The sequence below is a fragment of the Aspergillus karnatakaensis genome, assembly GCF_047715665.1.
Source record: "Aspergillus karnatakaensis strain CBS 102800 unplaced genomic scaffold BJY04scaffold_109, whole genome shotgun sequence".
Taxonomy (NCBI): domain Eukaryota; kingdom Fungi; phylum Ascomycota; class Eurotiomycetes; order Eurotiales; family Aspergillaceae; genus Aspergillus; species Aspergillus karnatakaensis.
In genome coordinates, this window is record NW_027395821.1 from 35,129 (window position 1) to 57,040 (window position 21,912).

Genomic DNA, 21,912 nt, shown 5'->3' on the forward strand with positions numbered 1-21,912 from the left:
GCAGAGGCTTTGTAGTTACCACGGTTATACTGATCGTGCCACCATCAGCTAGACTTCTAGACAGACAGCAATATACAGACAAGTATACACACTCCTTGTGGTGAATCTGCTCGGATAAGCCGTTTGCCGCTCTCCACGTGGGGATTGTGGGGATCGACACAGTATAAGACCTTCTCCAACTACTCCAGATTCCCAGATTTCCCCAGTTCCAACAATCTAACAACTCCTACACCATGTCGTATCGAAAGTACCTCCCTGACCTGGACACCCCCCGCTTCCAGGCAATGCGCCACCAAGACGCCCACCAATACGCCGATGCCTTCAAATCCAACCGCAACCCGCCCTGGCTGCACGCCCTCTACATGCACTGGAAAGACCTCGCCCAGGAGCCCTTCAAAGGCGTGACAACAGACGGTACCTCCCTCTATTTACTTAATAAACCCCCTCTAACAATCCCTACAGGCAACATCCGCCCCAACCTCTTCTCCCTGCGCGACGAACAAATCCCGCTCCCCACCATCGTTTCCAAAACAAACGCCCTCCTCTCCCTGCTCACCCCCACCCAGAAGGCCTCTCTAACTTACCACATCGACTCCCCCGAATGGCGCACCTGGTCAAACCCCGAGTTCCTCCTCAGCAACAAAGGCCTCCGCCTCGACGACCCCACAATCACACCGGAGATCCGCTCCGCAGTCCTCGCAATCCTCCAGGCAACACTCTCCCCCGAAGGCTACGCAAAAGCCCTCAGCGCAATGCGCATAAACCACTTCCTGGGCGAGCTCGTCCAGGCCCCCAGCATCATGAACGAATTCTCCTACAACTTCGTCCTCTTCGGTAACCCCTCCGAATCAAGACCCTGGGGCTGGTCTTTCTACGGTCACCATCTATGCCTGAATATCTTCCTGTACAAAAACCAGATTGTCGCGTCGCCGTGGTTTACAGGCGCGGAGCCGAATGAGATTGACCAGGGACCGTATAAGGGGACGAGGATACTGCATGTTGAAGAGGAATTGGGGTTGAGGCTTATGCAGAGTCTCCCGGAGACTCTACAGAAAAAGGCACAGGTGTATAGGGAGATGAACGACCCCGCTATGCCTCCCGGCCGCTGGAACCGCGACGACCAGCGCCATCTCTGCGGCGCGTACCGGGACAACCGCATCGTGCCGAATGAGGGCGTCACTGTCTCTTCCTTCCCCGACAATTCTCAGAGAGAAACCCTCTACAAGATCCTGGAGCAGTACCTCCTGTACCTCCCTTCTCGCGCGCGCGAGCTCAAAATGGCCGAGATCAAAGAGTACGAATCCGAGACGTACTTCTGCTGGATCGGCGGGTTCGGGGATGCCAATCCGTTCTACTTCCGCATCCAGAACCCCGTTGTGCTGGTCGAGTTTGATCATCATAGTGGGGTGTTTCTGGATAATGGGGAGCCGGAGAAGTTCCATGTGCATACGCTGTTGAGGACGCCGAATGGCGGGGATTATGGGGTTGCGTTGAGGCGGCTGGTTCCGGGGATTGAAGGGGTGGAGGGGACGGAGATTGTTTGGTGATTTTGGGGTTGGGGTTATTTGTATACAGTGGTGGTGAGGATGAGGGAGCAAGCGCAGCAATAGTTGGTGTCTATCTTGGTTTTATTCTTTTGAACTGCCTACGAAGCTGGTTTCTTCCGAGAGGGGCTCTTGTCGCCATCCGGCATCTTCTATCTACAGTTTTAAATGGTGGCAGTGCAAGACCTGATGCTACAGAAGATGCGCCGACGGCTTTCTAGTTACTTCTGCTACAGTCAAAGCTTTTTGCGCGCCCGATCCGCTCAATCTTAAGCGATGCGTATGGTGGAGGTGGGAAGTTCCAGTTTTGTACGAAAATTCCGACCCTGTCCGTTGATCGATGGTTGCCTACGACAGAGAGACCGGGCCTTGGACGTGATAGTGAGATGAGCTGTTAGGATTGAATGCGACTCCGGAAGTGGTGACTGGGAGCGTCCAAAGTAGGGCGAAATCTCGACTTAGGGCTAGTGAAGAGCAACCCTCAGTCACATACTAGGGCTACTTGGTTTCACTAGACCTCGAGCAACATAATGCGGATCCGTCGCTACCCCGGGCCCAGACAGCCGGCTAGAAGGAACAAGTGCTGATGTGGTTCGGAATTCTCCCGCGAATAATACAGATACCCCCAGCCCATCAGCGGAGAATACTACTGCCATCGGTGTTTCCAGGGTTCCGCTATCAACAACCCCATGGAAAATTCTGGCCTGCCGCCAAGGACTTGCTTCGTGAGAATATGCTCTTCGCTTATAAAGACTTCTACTTCAACCGGCTAGCGATGCTAGTAGCGTAGCATCTACCCTTGATGCGGGCTGTCTTTTGGCATCTCGCTGCGAAACACCTGCCGTTATGGCAATCCCGGAGATATTTTCACCTGGTTGGGTGCGTGCTCCCGCTTTTGTATGAGCGACGGTGCTGGCCTAGGGCTCACTAGATGTCACGAGTCCCTCTCATTGACGGTCGACGCTCTGCTCGAGCAACTAGCGCTGGCCCGGGGTGGCTGAATTACCTGTTGCGACGAACGAGGGAAACCCTTTCAACAGGCAATGGGCAAGAGGCCTCCCAAGTTCCCCGTTCAATAGCAGGTGGGCGTAGGAATGACATTGCTTCACACCAAAACATGTGGGCTGTTGGGACAGGTACGGCATAGTCATCTGCCGCATGCTAGGTAGTTACCGCGGCCAGGTAGAGGAAGTTCATGTTCTTCCCCGTGCGGAGCATGGAATGGCGTGTACCATCCAGACCTTCGATGCCGGTCACGGATCCGAGAACAAGATAATCATTATCTGTTCCGGTCGTAATCATGCAGAATACCAGATTTCTTCCATCTGCCCGTCGCGTCAATGTCGCGACCCGAAAGCGAAACGAGCCCCGTTATCCGTGGTCTACTCGGTCCAAACAGACTGATGGTGTTGACTGAGAGGCAGCAAGCGTATTTACGCCTGAACAACATAACGATCGAGGCAGAGGCAGAGGCGGAGGAGGAGGTCAAAGAGCTCGCAAATGCTCAGTCCGATGTTGTTTTGAGAATGATGCTTTCTTGCTGGCAATTTGGCCAAAGCCAGATCGCTCCTTCAACGTTTACCCTGGAGAGGGTATTGTGTTGAAAAGTCAAGACAAGAGGGGGATTTTTACCCTTGGAGAGATCCAAAAGTGCAACAGAAATGAAGTTGTCTGGAAGGCGAAGATTTTACCGGCGGCTGCAAAATGAAAACATCTTATAGATGCACCATTCCATGCCCGTGTAACGAACATGCAACTGAAATCAGACGAGATCTTGGAAGATCTAGTTGGCCGTGGCTGGGATCACAATGTCACGATCGTGCCTGAGGGAAACCCATTCGTTATCAACAGGATCCATTCGAGGCTGAAAAGATGAGTTCTACCTTGATTGAGCTCGAGTTTGAGCGTGTTGTTGGTGTTGAGAGAGCACACGAGTCGGATATATCGCTCAATCAACTTCTGATATCCGATGACGAATTCAGTCGCGGCCAAGTGACCAGAACTTGGAGGCACATGTCTTCAAGTTAGCGTTCACAGAGGGGAGAACGCTTATGGACGGGTTCCTATCTGATGAGCAAAAGGAAGATGCGCAAACCAGGTTCTGGGTTGATGCGGTTGATAATCGAGAGATAATCCCTCAAGGGGACGGGGCTGATATGCTCGCTGTGCTCCGAGATTACACCGAGCAAGTAAAAAAATGCAGCTTTTGTGAACTTGACGTTGATTTGAAAAGCGAAGCCCTTCTCGCATTCAAGCGTACTGCGAAAGTTGTCATTAACGAGGCAAAGCCCCCTCTGTCTGGGGATCACCACGGATGTTTGACGAGACAGTCCCTCCACTGCGGATAAACAAGCGACAACAGACTGTGATCCGGCGGATCTTCGATGTGTCTCTTCTTGTAATAGTACACAATCACGGACGGCTGTCCCTGAGCTACATACTCTTGTCTCCGGTAATTCCTTAAGAGTAACCGACTGGGGTCAAGGTATGCAGTATGCAAACGGGATCGTTAACTCAGAACAAGACTCGTGCTCGTGTCCAGTCTGTGGAACTACCATCATCAAAGATGCGGCTCATCGTAGGGAGAGCCTCCTACGTTGATAAAGGTGTAATTCATCCACGAGGAGCACGCCGTGATTGATCCACCTTAGGGTGTGGATCCTGTTAAAAGATTGCCTTTGCCTACAGCAACATTTCAAAAAATAAACGAGAATGCCTGGAAGGATTTGCCTGTGTTCTGGCATGTATGGCAACAAAATCAAAGCCGTGTGCAGTCAGGATCATGTACTAGCAGTGACTGACCAACAACAAGCATACCTCGACCTTGACAACCGTATTATTGAAGCTGAAAGCAAGCGTGAGCTACGAGAGCTTTATCGCGGTGTTGTTCGATTCGTCTTCATGAACAAGGGCTTGATTTTGGCTATCTGGCCAAGCGTCGATCGAGAGTTCAGCATCAAGGATGGTGAACCAACACAGTCTTTACGACTGATTGAGAAGACCACAGAACTTTTGCAATGGCTCGAGAAGACTTTTGAAGGCCAGTTCAAGGACTACTCCCATCATAGAGAGATAGTGCTTGCTGGTTATCTTCAGCTGCTTCCAAAGAATGATTTTAACCTTATTTTCGATGCTCAAGGAGTAGCTAAGAGACCAATCTATAATTGCCGTCCCTTGTTCTGCCTAAGGTATCCAGTATATTGGGATCCTGAGACTGATATCAAGAAAGAAACGGAATTTCCACCACCCTCTGAATACAAGGACAGAGACAAGCATTCCCTGCCTGAACTGCAGCCATTAAATTACGGCGGCCAAGAGACGGCGCAAAGTTGTTTTGCGCACCAACACAGTCTTTACAGCTGATTAAATTTGAGAAAGAGTTTGTCTTTGTGGCCAGAATGTTGCCAATGTCAGCTAAATGGCTATCCTTGGTGGACGCTCCTTTCCCTGCTCAACTGATCAACGTCCACAACAACACTGAGGAACAGCTGCAAAAACAAACAGACTTTGGAGAGGAAATAGATGTAAAGGCTATCCCTTGGGATAGTTCTTTCATTAATTCACGGACTCGATGCTTCATGAATCAATTCCAGGACATTCTGTTCTGTCAGGAGTTCGATAAAATGTCACACACGACACCAGGTAATCGACTCTCAGTCTCGGAGACATGTTGACGCGCGACCTCTAACAATTGGATGGACATCCTTTCTTCGCAGACCTCCTCCCGGCCAGCCGTCAACCAGGGACAAAAGGCAGCGATCCCGTGCCTGCATCCGTGAGTCATTGCGAGTCTAGAGATTATAGACGCTTGTTCCTACATGTACTGCTGCCGTCCTCCCGCTCGTCCATGGGGAGTGTCTCGGCCGAGGCATGGGTTCGATGGTGAAATATGGGATCCCAGGAAAAGATGGAGAAAACTTTGGCAGACTTGGCTGTGTCTTGCGCAATCTTTGAGGAGCACCTGGAGACCATTTTCTATGTTCTCGAGGGGCGAGTGCTCGTCAAGCCACTGAGGCTATCTGCGCATTGCTGTGTATGTCAGAAGCAATATGTGCCGAGGGAAGCAGGGCTTGCAGGTTGTACAGCTATCACAAAGGGCCGCTGTTGTGTATGCGGCCAAACAGCACTGACCGCAGAGTCGATGTGTATCCTGGACAAAGGGTTGCTATCATTGGACCAGATATGCTATCACAGAAGCGTGCCCTTAAATACAGCCAAGGGAAAGAGACGGCATTCCATTCTTTCTGATTCGCCGTGTGGAGATGCACAGAAAGCTCAAGAAGACCACTCTTCTGCATAAATAGACACGGACGATCCTCTCACAGCTCAGTTCTGCATTGTCTCGAAGCATGTTACCACACCAATAACGGCACTCACTCAGGTAGATAGATCCAGCCAGGGCGCAGAAACAGACAACCCATTCCGAAAAGCTGCTCAGCGCCTGCTTGTTTTCAGGCTGAGAATCGAGATAGTTACACTACATGATGCATTTTTGTATATAAAGATGAAATATAGACATAAATCCCCCCATCGCTCCAGTCAAGGAATAAATATACCGTAAGTTTAGGGTTACGGATCCGGCACCCTCCCCAGAAACCCCCACATAAACACCTCGTCCATCTCAGCCAGATGCTTGAACCCGGTCCTTTTCAGCTCCTCCGTAAAGTACTCCCTCACCCCGATGCCATCATTCCAAGCAGACAGATTCATCGGGTGCTCCCGCGATCGCATCGCCATCTCCAGAATCGGCCGCGGATCCCGGCACTGGTGGACGGCGCCTTCCCCGTCGACGGTCCAGAAGGCCTTTCCGTCGGAGAGCTTTTTGTAGGGGGCTTCCATTGTGTCGTCTGCGTGGCAGATGAGGGCCTTGGAGATATCAGCCATGTAGTCCCGGGGTGTTGACTGATACCTAGAATGGGGTAGGAGGAATTACTAACCTGGGCAAGATACTCGAAACAATGACTCAAATGCCTGACACTTTTATCCTTACTTGAACTCTTCCCGTGCTCGACATTGTTGTTTTCTGGGTATATGAACCCCCTGATCGTGATGAGACAGTGCAGCTGGTGCATCATCGCAACGACCTGTCTGAACCCGCTGGGCCCGCTCTCTTCCCCGCGGATCTCGGGGTGTGCATCGAATTTCGAGCCCTCGAGGCTCTCCTGCGTTATTAGAATGCCGCCGGCGACTCTTGGCGGGGAGAGGAGGCCTTCCCATGTGCTTGGGATTTGGGAAGTGATGTTTGTCGCTGTGAGCTGCGGGGCTTTCTTGTATTGACGCAGGTGGGTGCCGTCGTAGAGGGCTGTGTTGAGAATAGAGGGTTTCTGAGGGGTCGGGGGTTGGATTTGAAGGGTTGAGGTGCTGGTGTCGAGGTGGATGGGTGGGTATGTGCAGGTGCAGGCTGTGGAGGTTGAGGAGTCTGTTAGAATTCCGGAAGGGCCGATTATGAGGAGGAGGATGGTAAGGATGAGCAGGGTGGTGATTGATAGGATGGTGATGTGGATTGACGAGGTGGTGCTGGGTTTGCTAGAGCCGAGCTCCATCTTGAACGGTGTGCTGTGGTGAGCTGATCTGCGATGTCATGTTTGGATATATTGGACTTGAAAGTGCAGCAGATGTTATTATTAGGGACGGCTCTAATGGGCCAGCAGTGGCGTTGTCAATAGCTATTGACCGAATAGACAACTTAGGGAGCCAAGCCCTGAGAACAAAGAGCCGGGCATGGTGCTCCTCGCACTCGCAGTGGCTGAAGAAATACAACCGGTTCCGTACTTTCATATCTCTAGGATAAACCTATCAGCTTGCTAGATTCCACGATTTCTCCCTCGTGGCGCTCGTGCCGTTCGCGGAAGCCAGGGATGCAATCCAGCGACTATACCACGCGATATCAACACACCACATGCATGAGCCTGGACCATGGATCTTGATCAGTCGAGGAGTAGGTCATATACATCAGATGGATTATGTATAGAGTAGAGAAGACCCTTCTATGGTGGGCTGGCAACGCAACGATGTGAAGATTGTGTGAGACCTCTTCTCATGCTGTAAGGGGACCCAACCGCTAAGGTAATTATCCTGAACCGTAGATATTCAAATTTTGGTTCTGCGACATTGATAGCCCTCGAAACTTTCTCGAGCAGGCTGTGATGAGAACGAGTTCTCCAAGCTTGCCGAGATCTGTTTCCTCCAACTAGATCAATTATCCTTGACAACAGATTAGCATTAGCTTCGAGGCTTGCCGTATATTCTGCCTGTTATGTTAAGACCCGTAATATTGCAAATCTTTCCATCAAGGCTCTGTTCTCTTGGTCTACTCCATCAGTACCCAAAGAAGGAAGATGAGGTTCGCACCTACGGCATATTGTATTAGGGAAGAGAAAATGATTCTAAGAGAGTTCCTCTAATATATCTCTTGAGTATTCGTCATCACACATGAGCATGAGCGCGAGACGAATGGTAAAATTGAAACAGTTCCACCATACGGCGTCGTACACCACTCAGGCTTCTCAAAGAGAACGGTAGACTGAACCGAGTACGGCCATGCACATGTATTTGGGCGCAGTGGGCTGCCGGCACTCTGAGACAGCTTGATCACCATGGATAAGTTGTTGAGCCAAGCTTGAATACGCCACAGTGCTCGCGATTTCGCGTCAATCAGTCAACTGCTTTGCCCTCGTCTGGTCTTATATCAGGGCCAATCAGTTCGGAGGATACAGCGCCCCAATATCTCGCTCTCAATGAAAGGTATCTCCGTCTCCCTTGTGTCATGTGGTAGCAAGCAGACAGCAAAATGGCGGATGAAGCACGAGGGTTCGTGTAGGCCGGAGGATCCCAATCGATCTCACCGGGAAAAAAAGGACTATCTGGACAAGCTTGCGCAGAATCAACTAAGAATCACATTTTATGGCGTAAGGAAACCTTCCTGTTGAGTTCTACGAGACATCGTTTCCAACACGCTCATCCTCATTATGTAGACTGCTGCAACAGAAGAAGAACAAGACAGACAGTGCTTAGCATAGTGGAGAGGGAATCATGAGAGTGCGCCCAAGGCATAGGGAAAAGGAAGGCCAGCCGGCAATGGTGTGCTATTCAGGTTCAATGAGCTTCCAGAGGCATTGGAAGGCATCGGAACCCTTTTGAATGTGCAATGACTGAACAACCTTCTATTGATATTAGCGAGTAACCAACTAATCTATTCCTCTCTAAGCCCAACCATCCGCAAGCTTCTGCCGGTATTCAGCAATGGTTTCCGCAGAGATATTACTCCCTCCGCAAACAACAACCACGACCCTGCTCTCCGGTGTCAGATCAGAAACAGACTCTTTCAACTTCGCCGACGACCCAAGATCAACACTGATCCCACAAGCTAGTTCCACCTCTAGCCTGTGCTCATCGGACAAGCGAACCAGCCCCCTCGCAGCCTCGGCATCAGACCGAACAACGCTGACAACATCAACACCCGCCGGTGGCGACTGCGCATACTTGAACGCCTGCGGTGCAACCTGCAGTGCACCCAGCGATGTAGCAAGCGAGGTAATAGCTGGAAGAGACTGGAGACTTTGTTCTCGAAGAGATAACGCCAGAGAATCCGCACCCTTGGTCTCAGCAGCAAGAACTCGGACTTTCCTTCCTGCAGCGGCTGCCTCACTGCCCTTCTGCGCTTCAATATGCCGACCCAACGCCCCAACGACACCATTGAACAAGCCCCCACCACCAACACTGCAAATCACCACATCTGCCGGGAATGGCCCTCCCTCATTCTCTCTAGCAGGCAGCTGCTTCGCAACCTCTTCGATCAACGTCCCCGCACCAGCCCACACATCCGGGTGGTCAAATGGTGGAACGTAGACATTCTCCGTCCCCGTCTTGCTAACATCTTGATTTTCAATGAATGTCTTCCGGAGATGCGTGTCTGCTTCGAACCAGCTCGCCCCGACCTGGACGATATCTGTGGCGCCGACGTTCCACAACTTCTGCACCATCATAGGCTTCGTGGAGAGCGGGACAACGACAGTGCAGGAGCAGCCGAGATCGCGTGCCGCGATTACAGCTGCGAGGCCAGCATTGCCGCCGGAGGAGATGAAGAAGTGCAGGTTTTTGCCTTTATTGGAGGGGTGTCGGAGGGTGGTGCGGATGAAGTTCCCGATTCCTCTGTTTGCATTGTGTTAAATAGGAGGCCTTTTGGGTAGTTGGTAGGTGGCACACCTAGATTTGAATGACCCTGAGGGTTGAAGCAGCTCTAGTTTGAGGAATACTCTGCTGGTTTGGGGTTAGTGCATGGTATAAATTGTGGCGAGGGACGAGACTTACCATCCTGCGGTTTTTGATAGAGGGGCGGACTCGATGAGGGGGGTTTCGATCCAGGGCTTCTTCTCTACGGCGACCATGTTGGATGTATTGTCTTTCTGATCCGTGGCAGGGTATAGCAAGGAAATGGAGCGGATCACTGAGTATGTTGATTAAAACGACCAGGGAGATCCAGATTTAAGTAGATTCCCAGGGATTGCAGTTCGAAAGTGGAGAACCGATGGAGATGCGCCCTGTGGCATGCGATTCTTATTGATTCTTTCTTCTACCGGGTATAGGCTTCGGTCTGTGAGAAACACTATTTATCGGTAAGCTCAAGGTAAGCCAAAACAAAAGAATCTGCTACTCTCCTCTTCATGTTGAGAGAGTTGTTATCGTTCTGCCCTGGAGGGGCTAGGCGGTTCGTTGGCGACAGAGACAGCAGGGTCTCGCAAACAGCCAACCAGAACCAGCATATTAGCGATACTGCAGACCATAAAGTAGATGCAGACTATCAAGGAGCTGAAACAGGCTAAATCCCAAACTTCCGATTCGTCCATCTGAAAATCAGTACAGGTCAGATCACGTGAGCCTAGATCTCCGCTCCGCTTCAGATCAGGCCATCGTCATAGCTTTAGCTCCCTCTCTCAACAATATTTACCTCTCTACAAACAAAGAAAATGTCTCTACGAGCCCCCCTCTCCTTACAGGGGTCTATACCCCCCCGCACAACCCAATGCATCCGTCACCAGTCCCTCCGTCTCCGCGCACCGCAAACCCGCTACCTCTCCACAAGTCGGCCCCTCCGCGCAACCGCCGACGCCCCGAATCCCCTCCGCAAAGTCAGAGATGTGCGAACAGCTGAGGAACAGAATGCCTACTCTCGGCGGTCGATTAGGCTATCCGCGGCTGGGATTGCACTCTGCGCGGTGACTATGTTCGGTGTGATCAAGTTCGATCTTTTCGGGCTAGACGAGCAACAAAAACAAAAGGAAGCTGAAGGCGCGACGCAGAAGACAGGATCAGCAATGAAAATGGACGGCCCTGAGGGATTTACGAGTAGCCCCTCGGTGATCCGGATCCAAGGACAAGATGGTGCAGAGCAGGTCGAGACAGGGACGAGCTCGGTGCCGCATTTCCCATCTACAATTCGACTGCCGAGGTCGTCGTCTGCGCTTGTCTCCGGCGACGAAATCCCGGTGGCATCGGACCCTAAAGAGGAGGAAGAATACCAGCTTCTTGGCCTGGGTATCCGCACAGTCTCGTTCCTGAAGATCCAGGTCTACGTCGTTGGCCTGTACGTCGCGAAATCCGACATCTCCGAGCTCCAACGGCGACTGGTCGAGACAGCCGTCCACCCGCCCAGCGATGACCAAGTCATCTCCAACGCCGTCGGCGCATCATCAGCGACATCCCTCGTCTCAACAGAGCGGCAACGCCTAAAGGAACTCCTCCTTGACGAGGAGAAGGGCGAAGATGCCTGGAACACAATCCTGAAAGAACCCGGCCTCCGAACCGTCTTCCGCATCGTCCCAACCCGAAACACCGACTTCCTGCATCTCCGCGACGGCTGGGTGAGGGGTATCACCGCGCGCGCGCAAAAGGCAAACAGCAAGGCCAAATCCACTGCCGCTCCCGTCGCGGGCACCACACCCACCACACCCGCCCCGACCCCCGTCGTCAGCGAATTCCAAGACGAGTCCTTCGGAAACGCCATGAACGATTTCAAGTCGCTCTTCGGCGGCGGACAGCGCAAGAGTGTGCCCAAGGGCCAAACACTCCTCCTCGTCCGCACCGCGCAGGGTGAACTCGATGCGCTCTTCCAACCCGATGCGAATGGCACCAAACCCTTCCGGTTCCTGGGCCGCGTAGCAGACGAGAGGATTAGTCGGCTGGTCTGGTTGAATTACCTTGCTGGGAAGAATGTTTCCAGTGAGGAGGCGCGGAAGAGTGTTGTTGATGGGGTTATGGGGATTGTGGAGAGGCCGGTTGGGACGCTGGTGCAGAAGGTTTTGTAATTGTAGTCTGTGGCTTGTTTCTGTATTATAGCCAATCTCCTCTTTGGTTCGGAGTGTTGTTATATGTACGCATACCACCATTTTTTGATTATATACCAGCCAGGAAGACCGGACTGCGCAAGCAACGACACTGTCGCGTCGCATTTCATACCATGACTACGTATCAGTCATCGCTCCTACAACAAATCTACAGCGAAAGAAAAAGCACGTAAAAGAACGAGAACTTGGTATTCAAATTCTCAACCACAGAATCCACCACCCATTATCCCACCAATCCTAACTTATACATCAGAAACATCTACAAAGCACCAGCACTCTTCAACAGATCCGGCAAATCCTTGCGGATGCCCTGCAGATCCGAGTTTCCGCCGATGTGCTTCTGCTTGATGTAGATGTTGGGCACGGTGCGCTGGCCGCTGATCTCCTGCAGGGCGTCTTGGATGGCGGCGCCGTCGTCTATTCACAATTCATTCTTGTTAGCCATTATTTGAGACGGGGTGAGAGAAGGGGTGGGCGATCGTGGAAAGGAGGACGAGATTGAAAAGAAAGAAAGCAAAGAACAGCAACGCACCGATCTTATCCAACTCAAGCGCGTAGAACTGCGCGCCTAGCTCGTTGAGCAGACTCTTGCTGGAGCTGCAGTAGGGGCAGTGGGATTTGGAGAAGACGACTGTACGTCACATCACACACCTGTTAGCACAGGACACAAACTGGAACTTGACAATGGGGGTGGGAAAAAAGGGCAATCCTACCAACGCCATGTTCGTCAATGATCTTTTGAGCCTTGGTCTTAGCAGCAGACATGGTGGCGGGATTCGTGGGGGTAAAGGACCCGAAAAGACGACGGAAGATGGAAGCTATGGTGGGCAGCGGAGAGACTGGGACCGGAGTATGATCGGTATCCCAGTTGATGATGGTGAAGGAAGTGAGAAGGTGAGGTGGGGGGGAGGGGTGGGTTTTATTTGTTGGAGAGGGAGAGGTGAGAGTCGGGATTATTGGAGATGACGAAAGAGGGGTTGGAAATCAATGGAGGAGGCGGCCGAGGAGCACGCAATAATTTATAAGACTAGACTGTTCTGGAGCAGTGATTAGTTGATTTGTAGGGGTGTGCCACTGTGGAATCCCGAGGGTCGATTACAGAGCATCACGTGAGACATCTTGATAGCCCACCAAGGTACTCCGTATTTGATAGAGTAACACGTTTATTAGTGCAACTATAGCCAGCCTAAACTAGACAAGGTTTGGAAATAATATGCAGCGTGAAGTCGTCAAGGACCCACAGAATGCTAGTCATCTGCTGGTCGAGCAGGAGAAGGTATCAAGTGCAGGAATGAAGACAAGGAATGAAGACAAGGCCGCAATGCCACGGAGATCAACAAGGAGATGGTAAAAAGAGGGAAGATATGACGAAATAGGAAAAGGGTCTAAGACGCAGAACATGGCTGTCAAAAACAAAACACCGACCATCCCTAAACGCTGAATGAACATGAAAAAATAGATGCGGTGGCAAGGTAAGAGGTATCTTCCGTATGAATGCTTTTGTAGGAATCCTGAAATCACATCACGATGCAGCATCCACACCCTTTGCCCACTTTGTCGTCGTCTGGAGGAGGGCCTTGCGCGGTGACAACCGTCTGGCTATTGAACCTAGGAGTAAGGCCAATCGGAGGTGTGTCCTGCACCTTTGGCATAGGGCTGTATCCGGTGCTGGTGCCTGGACGGGTTCCCGGCTCGGGGCTCTTGGAGATGTTATGCAAGCCCAAGCCCTCCGTCTTCAGTAGCTCCGGTTGTGGCTCCTCCTTTTCGGCTTCCTTGTCGACTTTGTCCTCGGGACGGGGTAGTTCGGGTGCGATTGCAAGCGGTGCGAATTCACGATCATAGGCGGTCGGCGTCTTGCCTTCTTTCTCCCATTGCTCTTGTTGCATTCGCCGCGCGTGAGTAGGGAGTATTTGCTGATCCGGCGGCAGCCGCGGATCGGGCTTGTACATAGTTGCCAGCCAGGGGGGGTCGCCTTCCGGACGGTTGACGGCTGTGGGAGGACGGACTTCACCTGATCTAGTGGTTGGACGCTGGTTGGTATTGCTGGAGGTCGCACGGCTTCGGGGAGTCGGCTTCTTCGGAGTTGTCGCAGACGCTTTTCGGTTTGTGGGGCTAGTCTTTGCAGGGGTCTTTTTGGCCGTTGCAGTTTGCGATGTCGCGCCCTGACTCCCAGGCCGGCTCTCGTTCGCAGGGCTAGAGGTGGAGGCAGTGTCTAGTGTAAGCGGCTCGCTTACTCTACGGGTCATTTCAATGGATGGAGAATTCTCCTCTTCATTCGATGTTGCCCGGGAGCGCGGCAGCACAAACTCCCTATCGACCTGGTCAGGAGACAGAGGGGCGGGGCTCGTCTTGGGAATTGGGATTCGAGAGGAGCTTTTGCGCAGGCCGGGGTTGCGGTACATCTGTGAGGCGCTATACTCCATGTCTGCTGCAATTTCTTCCGGCCTACGAAGGTCCCAGTTTTGGCGCTCTTGTTCGATCGGGTCATCCCTGTCTGCAGGAATCGAAGAGGCGGCGTTGTTCCGCTGATCCTCCTGGAAATCCGGCCAAGGCTCCAGCGGCTCAGTTGGCGGCGGCGTGGTGACGGTAGTCCCGCTAACACTTCCCTGCTGGTCTCGGCTTCTTCCACGTCCGGCCCTCGTGCTCCCAGTCCCAGGTCGACGATGGAACAGGATCGCGGCTTGTTGCAACTCTTCGCTTTCGATGCGGGCTAATTTATCCCGGTGAATCCATTTTTCATCACTCTGATCGATGATTACACCATTCGCATCTTTCAGTTCGATTTTGCTAGCTGAACCATTGACGTGCTGGGTACTCGCCGTGTCCTGCACGCCTGCGTTCTCGCTTTGTCTGCGGCTCTGGCTCGCATCCGGTCGTCCTCGGGCATTGTGGTGAGAGTGTTCGTGGGCATATGCTTGTTTCGATAGGGAGGAGCTGCGAGAGCCTTTGGAGCCACGGTCTCTAGATTTTGCATCGCGCGAAGTACGGGATTTGGAACGGCGTCTAGTGTTCTATTTGAGTGGATTAGTTATGCTGCATGACTCGCTAGTGCGAAGGTCCTTCGCCGGTCGACTGGGTTCAAGCAAAAGCACTCACCTCTTGGTTGACCGGCACGGAGAATTCCCACTGTTGCTGGTTGGCGTCTATTGTGCTTGCCGAGGTCCAAACATCAGCAGAAAACGTCGCAGTAGCAGTACCCGCCATCTCCGCAGCCGACAAAATAATGTAGATTCAACGAAAGTAGGCCAGACCAGCTGGGCCGAGCTTGAGGGTATTGGCGGGCGTGGTGTGAGGTGAGAATTGAATCAAGCGCGGTGTCCCTGGTCCCTCTCCGACAATCAGTCCATCTCAGACACGAATCGATGCCAGTAAAATCTCGTGGAGTTTCCCCAGCCAAGCTCCGTCAATCTGAAGATATCAAGCCCCCGTATTATGCGAGGGCGGGGCGAAGGGTCAAAGCTGTACACCGTCACTCAACAACCTTAGGGAAGAATGTGCGGTAGAAGAGAAGCCGAGAACCGAAAACAGAGTCGCCAGAAGGAGGAAATTGTAAATAGGAGGAAAAGTGGAGTTGCTTGGAATACTGGCGTCCGGGTTGTTCAGGGACCGACGGGTCGTACCGTGGATTGGGCTTGGGCGAAGCAACGCTATTGTGGTCGACTGAGTCGGGGGAGAAACCGCGCGGTGAATAAGCTATGATGATTAAAAAGAAGGTTGGAGAAGTAAATCGCAAGGAGATGAGAATAGAGGAGGAAACCGGTCGGAAGAGGGCAAGAGAAGAGAAGAGGGGGAGAGAAAAGAAGAACGCGGAAAAGGAGTGAGCGAGAAAGTTGAGGGCGGGACGGGGCCTGGCTGGGAGCGTTCTGCCGCGAGAGTTGGCTTTAGGTTATGTCAAAGAAAGTGAAAAAGAGAGACTGGGAAAAGGGCATCAGGGTGGAGCAGATAGCAGCATTGGCTTGCAGTGGTGGTTGACCAGCACGGTCACAGACAGCAGCAGTCAATGGTGCAGGTGAAGGGGAGAAGGAGGCAAATAGGCGAGAGAGAGAGAGAGAGAGACTGCGAGCCTGCGAGCCTGCGAGGCGGGAAACTCTGCTGCACAGGGGAGAAGCGCTCACTTGGCTTCCAAAAGACTATCACGGACTAAACCACCACCCTTTTCCTTTCTAAGATTAGTCTACAGCTAGTCTCTACAACCTCCCTTCCCCGGCCGCAACAGCCTAGAACTTCGTTGGTTTAGGGAGCCAATGGCAGCCAGTAGTCAAGGCCGATCGTGCCTCCGTCAGCTTGAAATCTGCCCAGCTTTGGGATGCGACAGCCATGCACGGCCAAATATTGGTCGACCAGCTGGTGTCAAGTGATACCTCTCGAATCACAGGAAACACTCCCGGTTTCAATGTCAGACCGAATTTCTGGATTACCTGCAGCTGCTGTCAGTTGAGTAACAGTATGATCATCGAATGATGATCTGCAGGTGCAAACACCACTACAGTATTCGTGCTGGGCGTTCCAGATTCCAGGGGCTGGACGTTGACTCTTGAGATGCCACGCCTCGTGGTCACGTGCGCTTCCTTCCACTATCTCAGGAAGATGGAACGAACGTGGACCTTCTTTTCTACTATCTTGTCGCGCTGAATTTCCTTCTCAATCCAGCACACTACCCTGAGGCAGTCTCTAACGTGCTTTTCAATCCTGGTCAATCGCATGCAGAAAGATCGTGCGAATGGACAAGCCCAACTCCTCGAGGCGTGCCAGCTTGATGAGCATATATAAGAACTTTCATTAATTCTACTCAAGTCGGACGATAGACGACGGATAAAGACAAAACACATTACCATGTCATGGACGGAAGATCCATTCTTCGCTATCGCTCCTTCCCCCTAGATTCTGTGGTCTGTCCCACGGCTCATCAACATGCCTGTTCACCACTTTCAACTCCACATCCTTTCTGACGTGGATTGAATGGATGTCCCGGAACTCCTGCCCTGACCTTAGGCCGGAGGTGACCTGCACGTGCGAACTCTTGCCTCGTCCAGAGTTGTAAGTCGAGCTAGTCAAGCCAGGGAAGATCTTGGACATCAGCGGTCTGACGCCGGGGAGACAGCCGCATACAATCCCGAGGTTGCACTCTACTGCGACGATAAGGAAGATGATAGCACCATTGTCTATACACGTGGTCAGCAATCGCACGCTTGACGTGAAGAAGAGGTGCGCCTACAGGTTTGATCCCATGAGTTGGCGAACTTAACCTGCCAGGTAATGCGAATGATACCTGCAATGCAAATCCTGAGCCCAAAGTCAGTCCAATCGCAAGTGCAGCATGGTATCTCGGTGACCACTTACAGCACTCCCACACCAAAACACACTATCAGTCCAATTCTCTTCGCGAGGCTGAGCTTCACTTTCCAGAGGTAGTGGATGGGCCAGAGGTAAACCATAAAGTCGGTTATGCTGTTGATAGCGGCGGCAGCGATAAAGAATTTCTCCGCATCGACGCATTGCTTGTCTTCCATTGGTTTGAAAACCTCCCAGAGATCAGACATTGGTCTCAATGTGTTAGCGTACGCTTTTTCAGCTACGGCAAGTGTACCTACATGCATTGCAGCAGCATGGTGACCGTGGTTGAGATCCCAAATCCCGTCAAAATGACCAGTGAAGCGTAGTTGAACCACTTGTTTGTTCTTGAGGGAAAGAGTCGAAGGTATGTCAGGCAGATTGAAATTTTTGTCAGCGCGGAACATGGCGCAAAGAGAGCCTGAATCGCGACAGTCAACTGAAAATCGAGTGAGCACTACATTCGCGGCCTCATAATAATATTGAAAGAACTGACTTTTCCAAGCGACGGCAGCCATTCCGGTCTCACATCGTACAGGTGACGGCCGATGCCGTACCTGGGCTCGACTAGCTGGCATGCCGACATTGCCATTGCTAGTACCTGGGGTTATAATTAGCGACACCGCGCCGCAGACCTCGGCCTCAGCGATTGTACGCACATAGGCTATGAGCATGATCCAGTCATCTATTCCAAGCGCATTGCGCACAAGGAATGTACGCGAGAGGAACCGCCCGGCAACGAAAACCGTCATCAGCGCCATCAGCGGGATGTTGACACCGTATATAACGGCATCAAGAGGCTCATGGGGATTATCATAGTCCGGTGTCGGCCAGCTCATCATATCCTTAAAGGTAGGGGTCGACATCTTGGTGGGGGGTGATCTCGCGAACGAGCAACGCAGAGGAGAAAATGTCAAGCAACCTGCGATTCTGCAATACGGGGAGGGCTAAACTAAGTAATTAAGCCCTCCGGCGAGAGTGATCAGCCTCTGAAGTTGCGGGGAACGAACAGTCCTGGGCCATGGCTGCCATGCACGTCAAATTCATCGAAGTCTGCTCGAACCCTGGTCTGCTCGGAGCATGCTCGGTTGTCGGTACCAGGAACGCAACGTCCATGCAGACAAAATATACGCTACTTTCCTCTTGTGTCAGTCTCGACCGCCAGCCCCTGCAAAATTGAGAAAGCAGGCATTTCTTAGCGATGCGTCGTCAGACGGTCAGAGCACGAGAGGCGCACTCCACACAGAGCAGAGGCTGGACAGTCATACCTCCTCCAGGCTCCCAGAGGGAATCGGAGGACAACTACGCTCTTAGCGTGCGTTTATTTATTACAATATCAGTACCAGTATCTTACCTCCTCCACATATGCAGCCTCGTTACTGGTTGCTGCCGATGTCGTACATGAAAAGTGTCGAAGGATCCCCTACTAGATATGCACCTTGCCAAATAGTATCGGCTGCTCCAGCTGAAACAATCCGATTCTCGTCCTGTTTCTTGGTGCAAAATATCGTGCACGAGGAAAATTGAAGCGTTCAACAGTCGAACTCCCTGTAATCGACCCGTAATGTGAGTGGTGGTGATCCTTTAGGGCCTGGGCTAACCCGCTCTAGACGACTGAGTCAGGCTTCATGACCTCCGCATGCTCAACTCAATCTATCCTCCACGTCGGTATCTTCGAAACCATGCACCTTGACTGTCATCTCGTGGCAAATTCCCAAAGCAATTGCACGGGAGTCAGACAATGCGACATGACCTTTCTCAAACTGTAATCTCCTCCGACGCATAGTACCTGCGCCACATGGAATTGTCACTAGACAGACAAGCCTGAGAGCAGACGACCAGCTTGGCTTTCATGTCCTCGATAACACAGGGATTCAGCAGCCTTGAGAGAGGACGTTCGTCCTCTTAAGCTCAGAGGCGAATTGGGCAACAATAAACAGGTTTAGTTGCATTGCGAAGTATGTGAGCATCAACTTTGATCATGGGGTATGGAGAACTAAATCCCCGCCCCCATGAGTTCCCTCGGCCGGTTGAGCAAAGTCATGGAGCCCTGACTCGCATGCTCCTTCTACTGGTGTCGTTATCAAAGCATAAACGAAATTGGCCACAGGCTAGTGCCAGGTACGGGCGGAGGCACGCAGCCACCCCGATTCCCGCGAGGCCACTTCTCGTGTCAAAAGCCTTCCTTTGCACCGTGCTTCAACCGTGTAACACTACAAACACTGGTCGATGTCTTTGGCCGATTTAGTGTAGTGACACAGGTATAGCCTCACGGCTAGCCGGAAGATGTTCCATTTATGGAATCGAGGATCGTTCGATGCTCAGCATCGCATAGGAAAGTGGAGAGAGTCATATCACTTAGGGTCTTGGGCGCCTCGGATAATCTGCACTCCTCCATACCCGATACACCTGCCACGAGGGACAAGATAGCCGAGTTGTACTTGTATCCTTCTGGAATTTCTGACTCGTCCAGAGGCTCAGGGGCGCAGGCCACTACATATTACGAAGCCTGCCATGTCTTCTTCCTGATCTGTTCTCCATCTCAGTTTGCCTCCCAAAGCTCCACACTCGTTTCTGGCTTTTCGGGTTCTTTGCGAATTGCTTTTTATGATCAAGGGTCTTGAGTAGGCCTGTCACTCCCTTTGAGTCTGCTTCTGTCTGTCGTTTCTCACACACTCTCCTTCATCCTTATGTTTTTGCAATTCTCTTTTGCATTGATTGTTCGGCCAACATGACTTTCTCCAAGAGCACTCTTCTCTCTCTAACGTGCCTTGTTTCTCCGGCTTTGGGTCTTTTCAATCTAGGCGTTCCAGGGATAAATTGGTCATTCGATTATGTTGTTGTCGGGGGTGGAACATCGGGCCTTGCCATCGCTGCCAGGCTGGCTGAGGACTCCAAAGTGACTGTGGCTGTTGTTGAGGCTGGTGGTCACTATGAGCTCGAGGGTGGTGCTATGAGCGTGATTCCTGGTTTTGCCGCTGCAGCGAACACTGGCACTGACCCCTCTGACGATTCAATGCTCATTGACTGGAACTTCGATACTCTGCCTATGCCGGTACGTGTAGCTGGTATAGATCGTTGCGAGTATTGTCTAACGTCACCTCCAGGCTGCAAATGACCGGTCTCTCCGTTATTCTAGAGGAAAATGCTTGGGTGGTACATCTGCACGCAACCTTATGGTTTACCACCGGTTTGTTGCCGTTGTTCATGGTTGTGTTGCTGAAAACTGACTTTTAGTAGCGGAACGAGGGAGACTTATGGTCAATGGGCGGACATCACCGGCGACTCCTCCTGGGATTGGGACGGGGTGCTACCTTACTTCAAAAAGAGCTGCACGGTCACCAAGCCTGATATGACCAAGCGCAACGCCAACGCAAGTGTGATTTATGACGCAGAGGCATTCGACAATGGCATGAAGGGGCCACTCCAGATCACTTGGCCCAACTTTGGCTCACCATTTTCCACCTACGTTGAGACTGGTCTGGAGGGAATCGGCATTACTCCAGGACAGGATATGAACAGCGGAAGCCTCAACGGCTCGGCCTGGGCAGCTACCACAATCGACCCCAAGGATCAAACACGAAGCTCCTCAAAGACAAGCTTCCTCGACTCCCTTCTACTGAAGCTAAACTTTAAGCTGTATGCCCACACCCTTGCACAAAAGATCAACTTCAGCGGAACCAAGGCTACCAGCGTCAAAGTCAAGACCCTAGGCATATCATACACTCTAACAGCCAAGAAGGAAGTTATCGTGTCCGCAGGCGCCTTCCAATCACCTCAACTTCTGATGGTCTCTGGTATCGGACCAAAGTCGACACTCCAAAGCTTCGGCATCAAAGTTATCAAAGACCTCCCCGGAGTAGGCCAAAACCTGTGGGACCACGCCCTCTTCGGCGTCGTCAACAAAGTTAACGTTGTCACCGCGAGTCGCCTAGTCACCGACATGGCCGCCGCTGCCGATGCACTGGTCCAATACGCCCTCAAAAAAGGACCCCTCACAGCCCCCGGCTTCGGCATCCTAGGCTGGGAGAAGTTCCCCGCCGAGGTCCGCCAGGAATTCAGTAATGATACCCTCGCGGCCCTCGACACCTTTCCCTCAGACTGGCCGGAAGTCGAATATCTCGGCCTCGACGGCATCCTCGATGGCTGGCACAGTGCCGACGACCAGGATCTCGGAGACGGCTTCAACTACGGCACTATTGCCGCTGCCCTCGTCGCTCCTCTCTCCCGCGGCACCGTCTCCATCAGCAGCGCAAGCATCGACGATGCACCCCTGATCGACCTAGGCTACCTCTCCCACCCAGCCGACCAAGAAGTCGCCGTCGCGGCCCTCAAACGCGCACGACAGGCCTTTAACGCCACTGGCATTGTCCTCGGTGACGAGCATCGCCCTGGGCCTGAAGTGCAAACAGACGAAGAAATTCTCGAATTTATTCGCTCAACAATCGTCCCCGTCTGGCACGCCTCTGGGACTTGTGCCATGGGAGATTCCAGCGATCCTAATGCGGTTGTCGACTCGAATGCGAAGGTCTTCGGTGTGCAGAATTTGCGTGTTGTCGACGCTAGTATCTTCCCTACCCTACCGCCAGGACACCCTCAGAGCTCGTGCTATATGGTTGCGGAGAAGGTTGCGGATGCCATTAAGAAGGGGAGGTAATCTTTTGATCTTTCCGTGTCCATCTCTTCTCTCCAAA

The 21,912-nt window shown here is 52.2% G+C and overlaps 9 protein-coding genes across 9 annotated transcripts; 4 read left to right on the forward strand and 5 right to left on the reverse strand.

Moving 5' to 3' along the window:
- Nucleotides 1-233: 233 nt before the first annotated feature.
- Nucleotides 234-1,547, forward strand: BJY04DRAFT_225940 (DUF3500 domain-containing protein; the record flags this gene model as incomplete). Its single annotated transcript, XM_073718305.1, has 2 exons — nucleotides 234-414; nucleotides 463-1,547. The coding sequence occupies 2 exons, from the start codon at nucleotides 234-236 to the stop codon at nucleotides 1,545-1,547; spliced, it is 1,266 nt and encodes a 421-aa protein (XP_073564267.1).
- Nucleotides 1,548-4,256: 2,709 nt separating this feature from the next.
- On the forward strand, nucleotides 4,257-4,907 carry BJY04DRAFT_225015 (uncharacterized protein; the record flags this gene model as incomplete). Its single annotated transcript, XM_073718113.1, has 1 exon — nucleotides 4,257-4,907. One exon carries the CDS (start codon nucleotides 4,257-4,259, stop codon nucleotides 4,905-4,907), a length of 651 nt encoding a protein of 216 aa, XP_073564268.1.
- Nucleotides 4,908-6,113: 1,206 nt separating this feature from the next.
- On the reverse strand, nucleotides 6,114-7,087 carry BJY04DRAFT_225016 (uncharacterized protein; the record flags this gene model as incomplete). The annotated part of the gene is made up of 2 exons (XM_073718114.1): nucleotides 6,114-6,410; nucleotides 6,482-7,087. 2 exons carry the CDS (start codon nucleotides 7,085-7,087, stop codon nucleotides 6,114-6,116), a joined length of 903 nt encoding a protein of 300 aa, XP_073564269.1.
- Nucleotides 7,088-8,693: 1,606 nt separating this feature from the next.
- On the reverse strand, nucleotides 8,694-10,203 carry BJY04DRAFT_203914 (putative L-serine dehydratase). The gene is made up of 3 exons (XM_073713411.1): nucleotides 9,855-10,203; nucleotides 9,750-9,803; nucleotides 8,694-9,695 (listed from the first exon to the last, which is right to left on the reverse strand). The coding sequence occupies exons 1-3, from the start codon at nucleotides 9,929-9,931 to the stop codon at nucleotides 8,747-8,749; spliced, it is 1,080 nt and encodes a 359-aa protein (XP_073564270.1). The 5' UTR covers nucleotides 9,932-10,203; the 3' UTR covers nucleotides 8,694-8,746.
- Nucleotides 10,204-10,384: 181 nt separating this feature from the next.
- On the forward strand, nucleotides 10,385-12,210 carry BJY04DRAFT_13612 (chalcone isomerase domain-containing protein). Its single transcript, XM_073708587.1, has one exon. The coding sequence runs from the start codon at nucleotides 10,511-10,513 to the stop codon at nucleotides 11,846-11,848; it is 1,338 nt and encodes a 445-aa protein (XP_073564271.1). The 5' UTR covers nucleotides 10,385-10,510; the 3' UTR covers nucleotides 11,849-12,210.
- On the reverse strand, nucleotides 12,147-12,652 carry BJY04DRAFT_225019 (glutaredoxin; the record flags this gene model as incomplete). Its single annotated transcript, XM_073718115.1, has 3 exons — nucleotides 12,147-12,304; nucleotides 12,420-12,518; nucleotides 12,601-12,652. The coding sequence occupies 3 exons, from the start codon at nucleotides 12,650-12,652 to the stop codon at nucleotides 12,147-12,149; spliced, it is 309 nt and encodes a 102-aa protein (XP_073564272.1).
- Nucleotides 12,653-13,236: 584 nt separating this feature from the next.
- On the reverse strand, nucleotides 13,237-15,235 carry BJY04DRAFT_13650 (uncharacterized protein). Its single transcript, XM_073708601.1, has 2 exons — nucleotides 14,984-15,235; nucleotides 13,237-14,898 (listed from the first exon to the last, which is right to left on the reverse strand). The coding sequence occupies exons 1-2, from the start codon at nucleotides 15,089-15,091 to the stop codon at nucleotides 13,405-13,407; spliced, it is 1,602 nt and encodes a 533-aa protein (XP_073564273.1). The 5' UTR covers nucleotides 15,092-15,235; the 3' UTR covers nucleotides 13,237-13,404.
- Nucleotides 15,236-16,723: 1,488 nt separating this feature from the next.
- Nucleotides 16,724-18,084, reverse strand: BJY04DRAFT_212075 (uncharacterized protein; the record flags this gene model as incomplete). Its single annotated transcript, XM_073714491.1, has 6 exons — nucleotides 16,724-17,049; nucleotides 17,103-17,170; nucleotides 17,228-17,431; nucleotides 17,479-17,657; nucleotides 17,715-17,819; nucleotides 17,878-18,084. The coding sequence occupies 6 exons, from the start codon at nucleotides 18,082-18,084 to the stop codon at nucleotides 16,724-16,726; spliced, it is 1,089 nt and encodes a 362-aa protein (XP_073564274.1).
- A 1,865-nt stretch (nucleotides 18,085-19,949) lies between these two features.
- BJY04DRAFT_225022 (GMC family oxidoreductase) lies at nucleotides 19,950-21,875 on the forward strand (the record flags this gene model as incomplete). The annotated part of the gene is made up of 3 exons (XM_073718116.1): nucleotides 19,950-20,273; nucleotides 20,326-20,408; nucleotides 20,459-21,875. 3 exons carry the CDS (start codon nucleotides 19,950-19,952, stop codon nucleotides 21,873-21,875), a joined length of 1,824 nt encoding a protein of 607 aa, XP_073564275.1.
- Nucleotides 21,876-21,912: the final 37 nt, after the last annotated feature.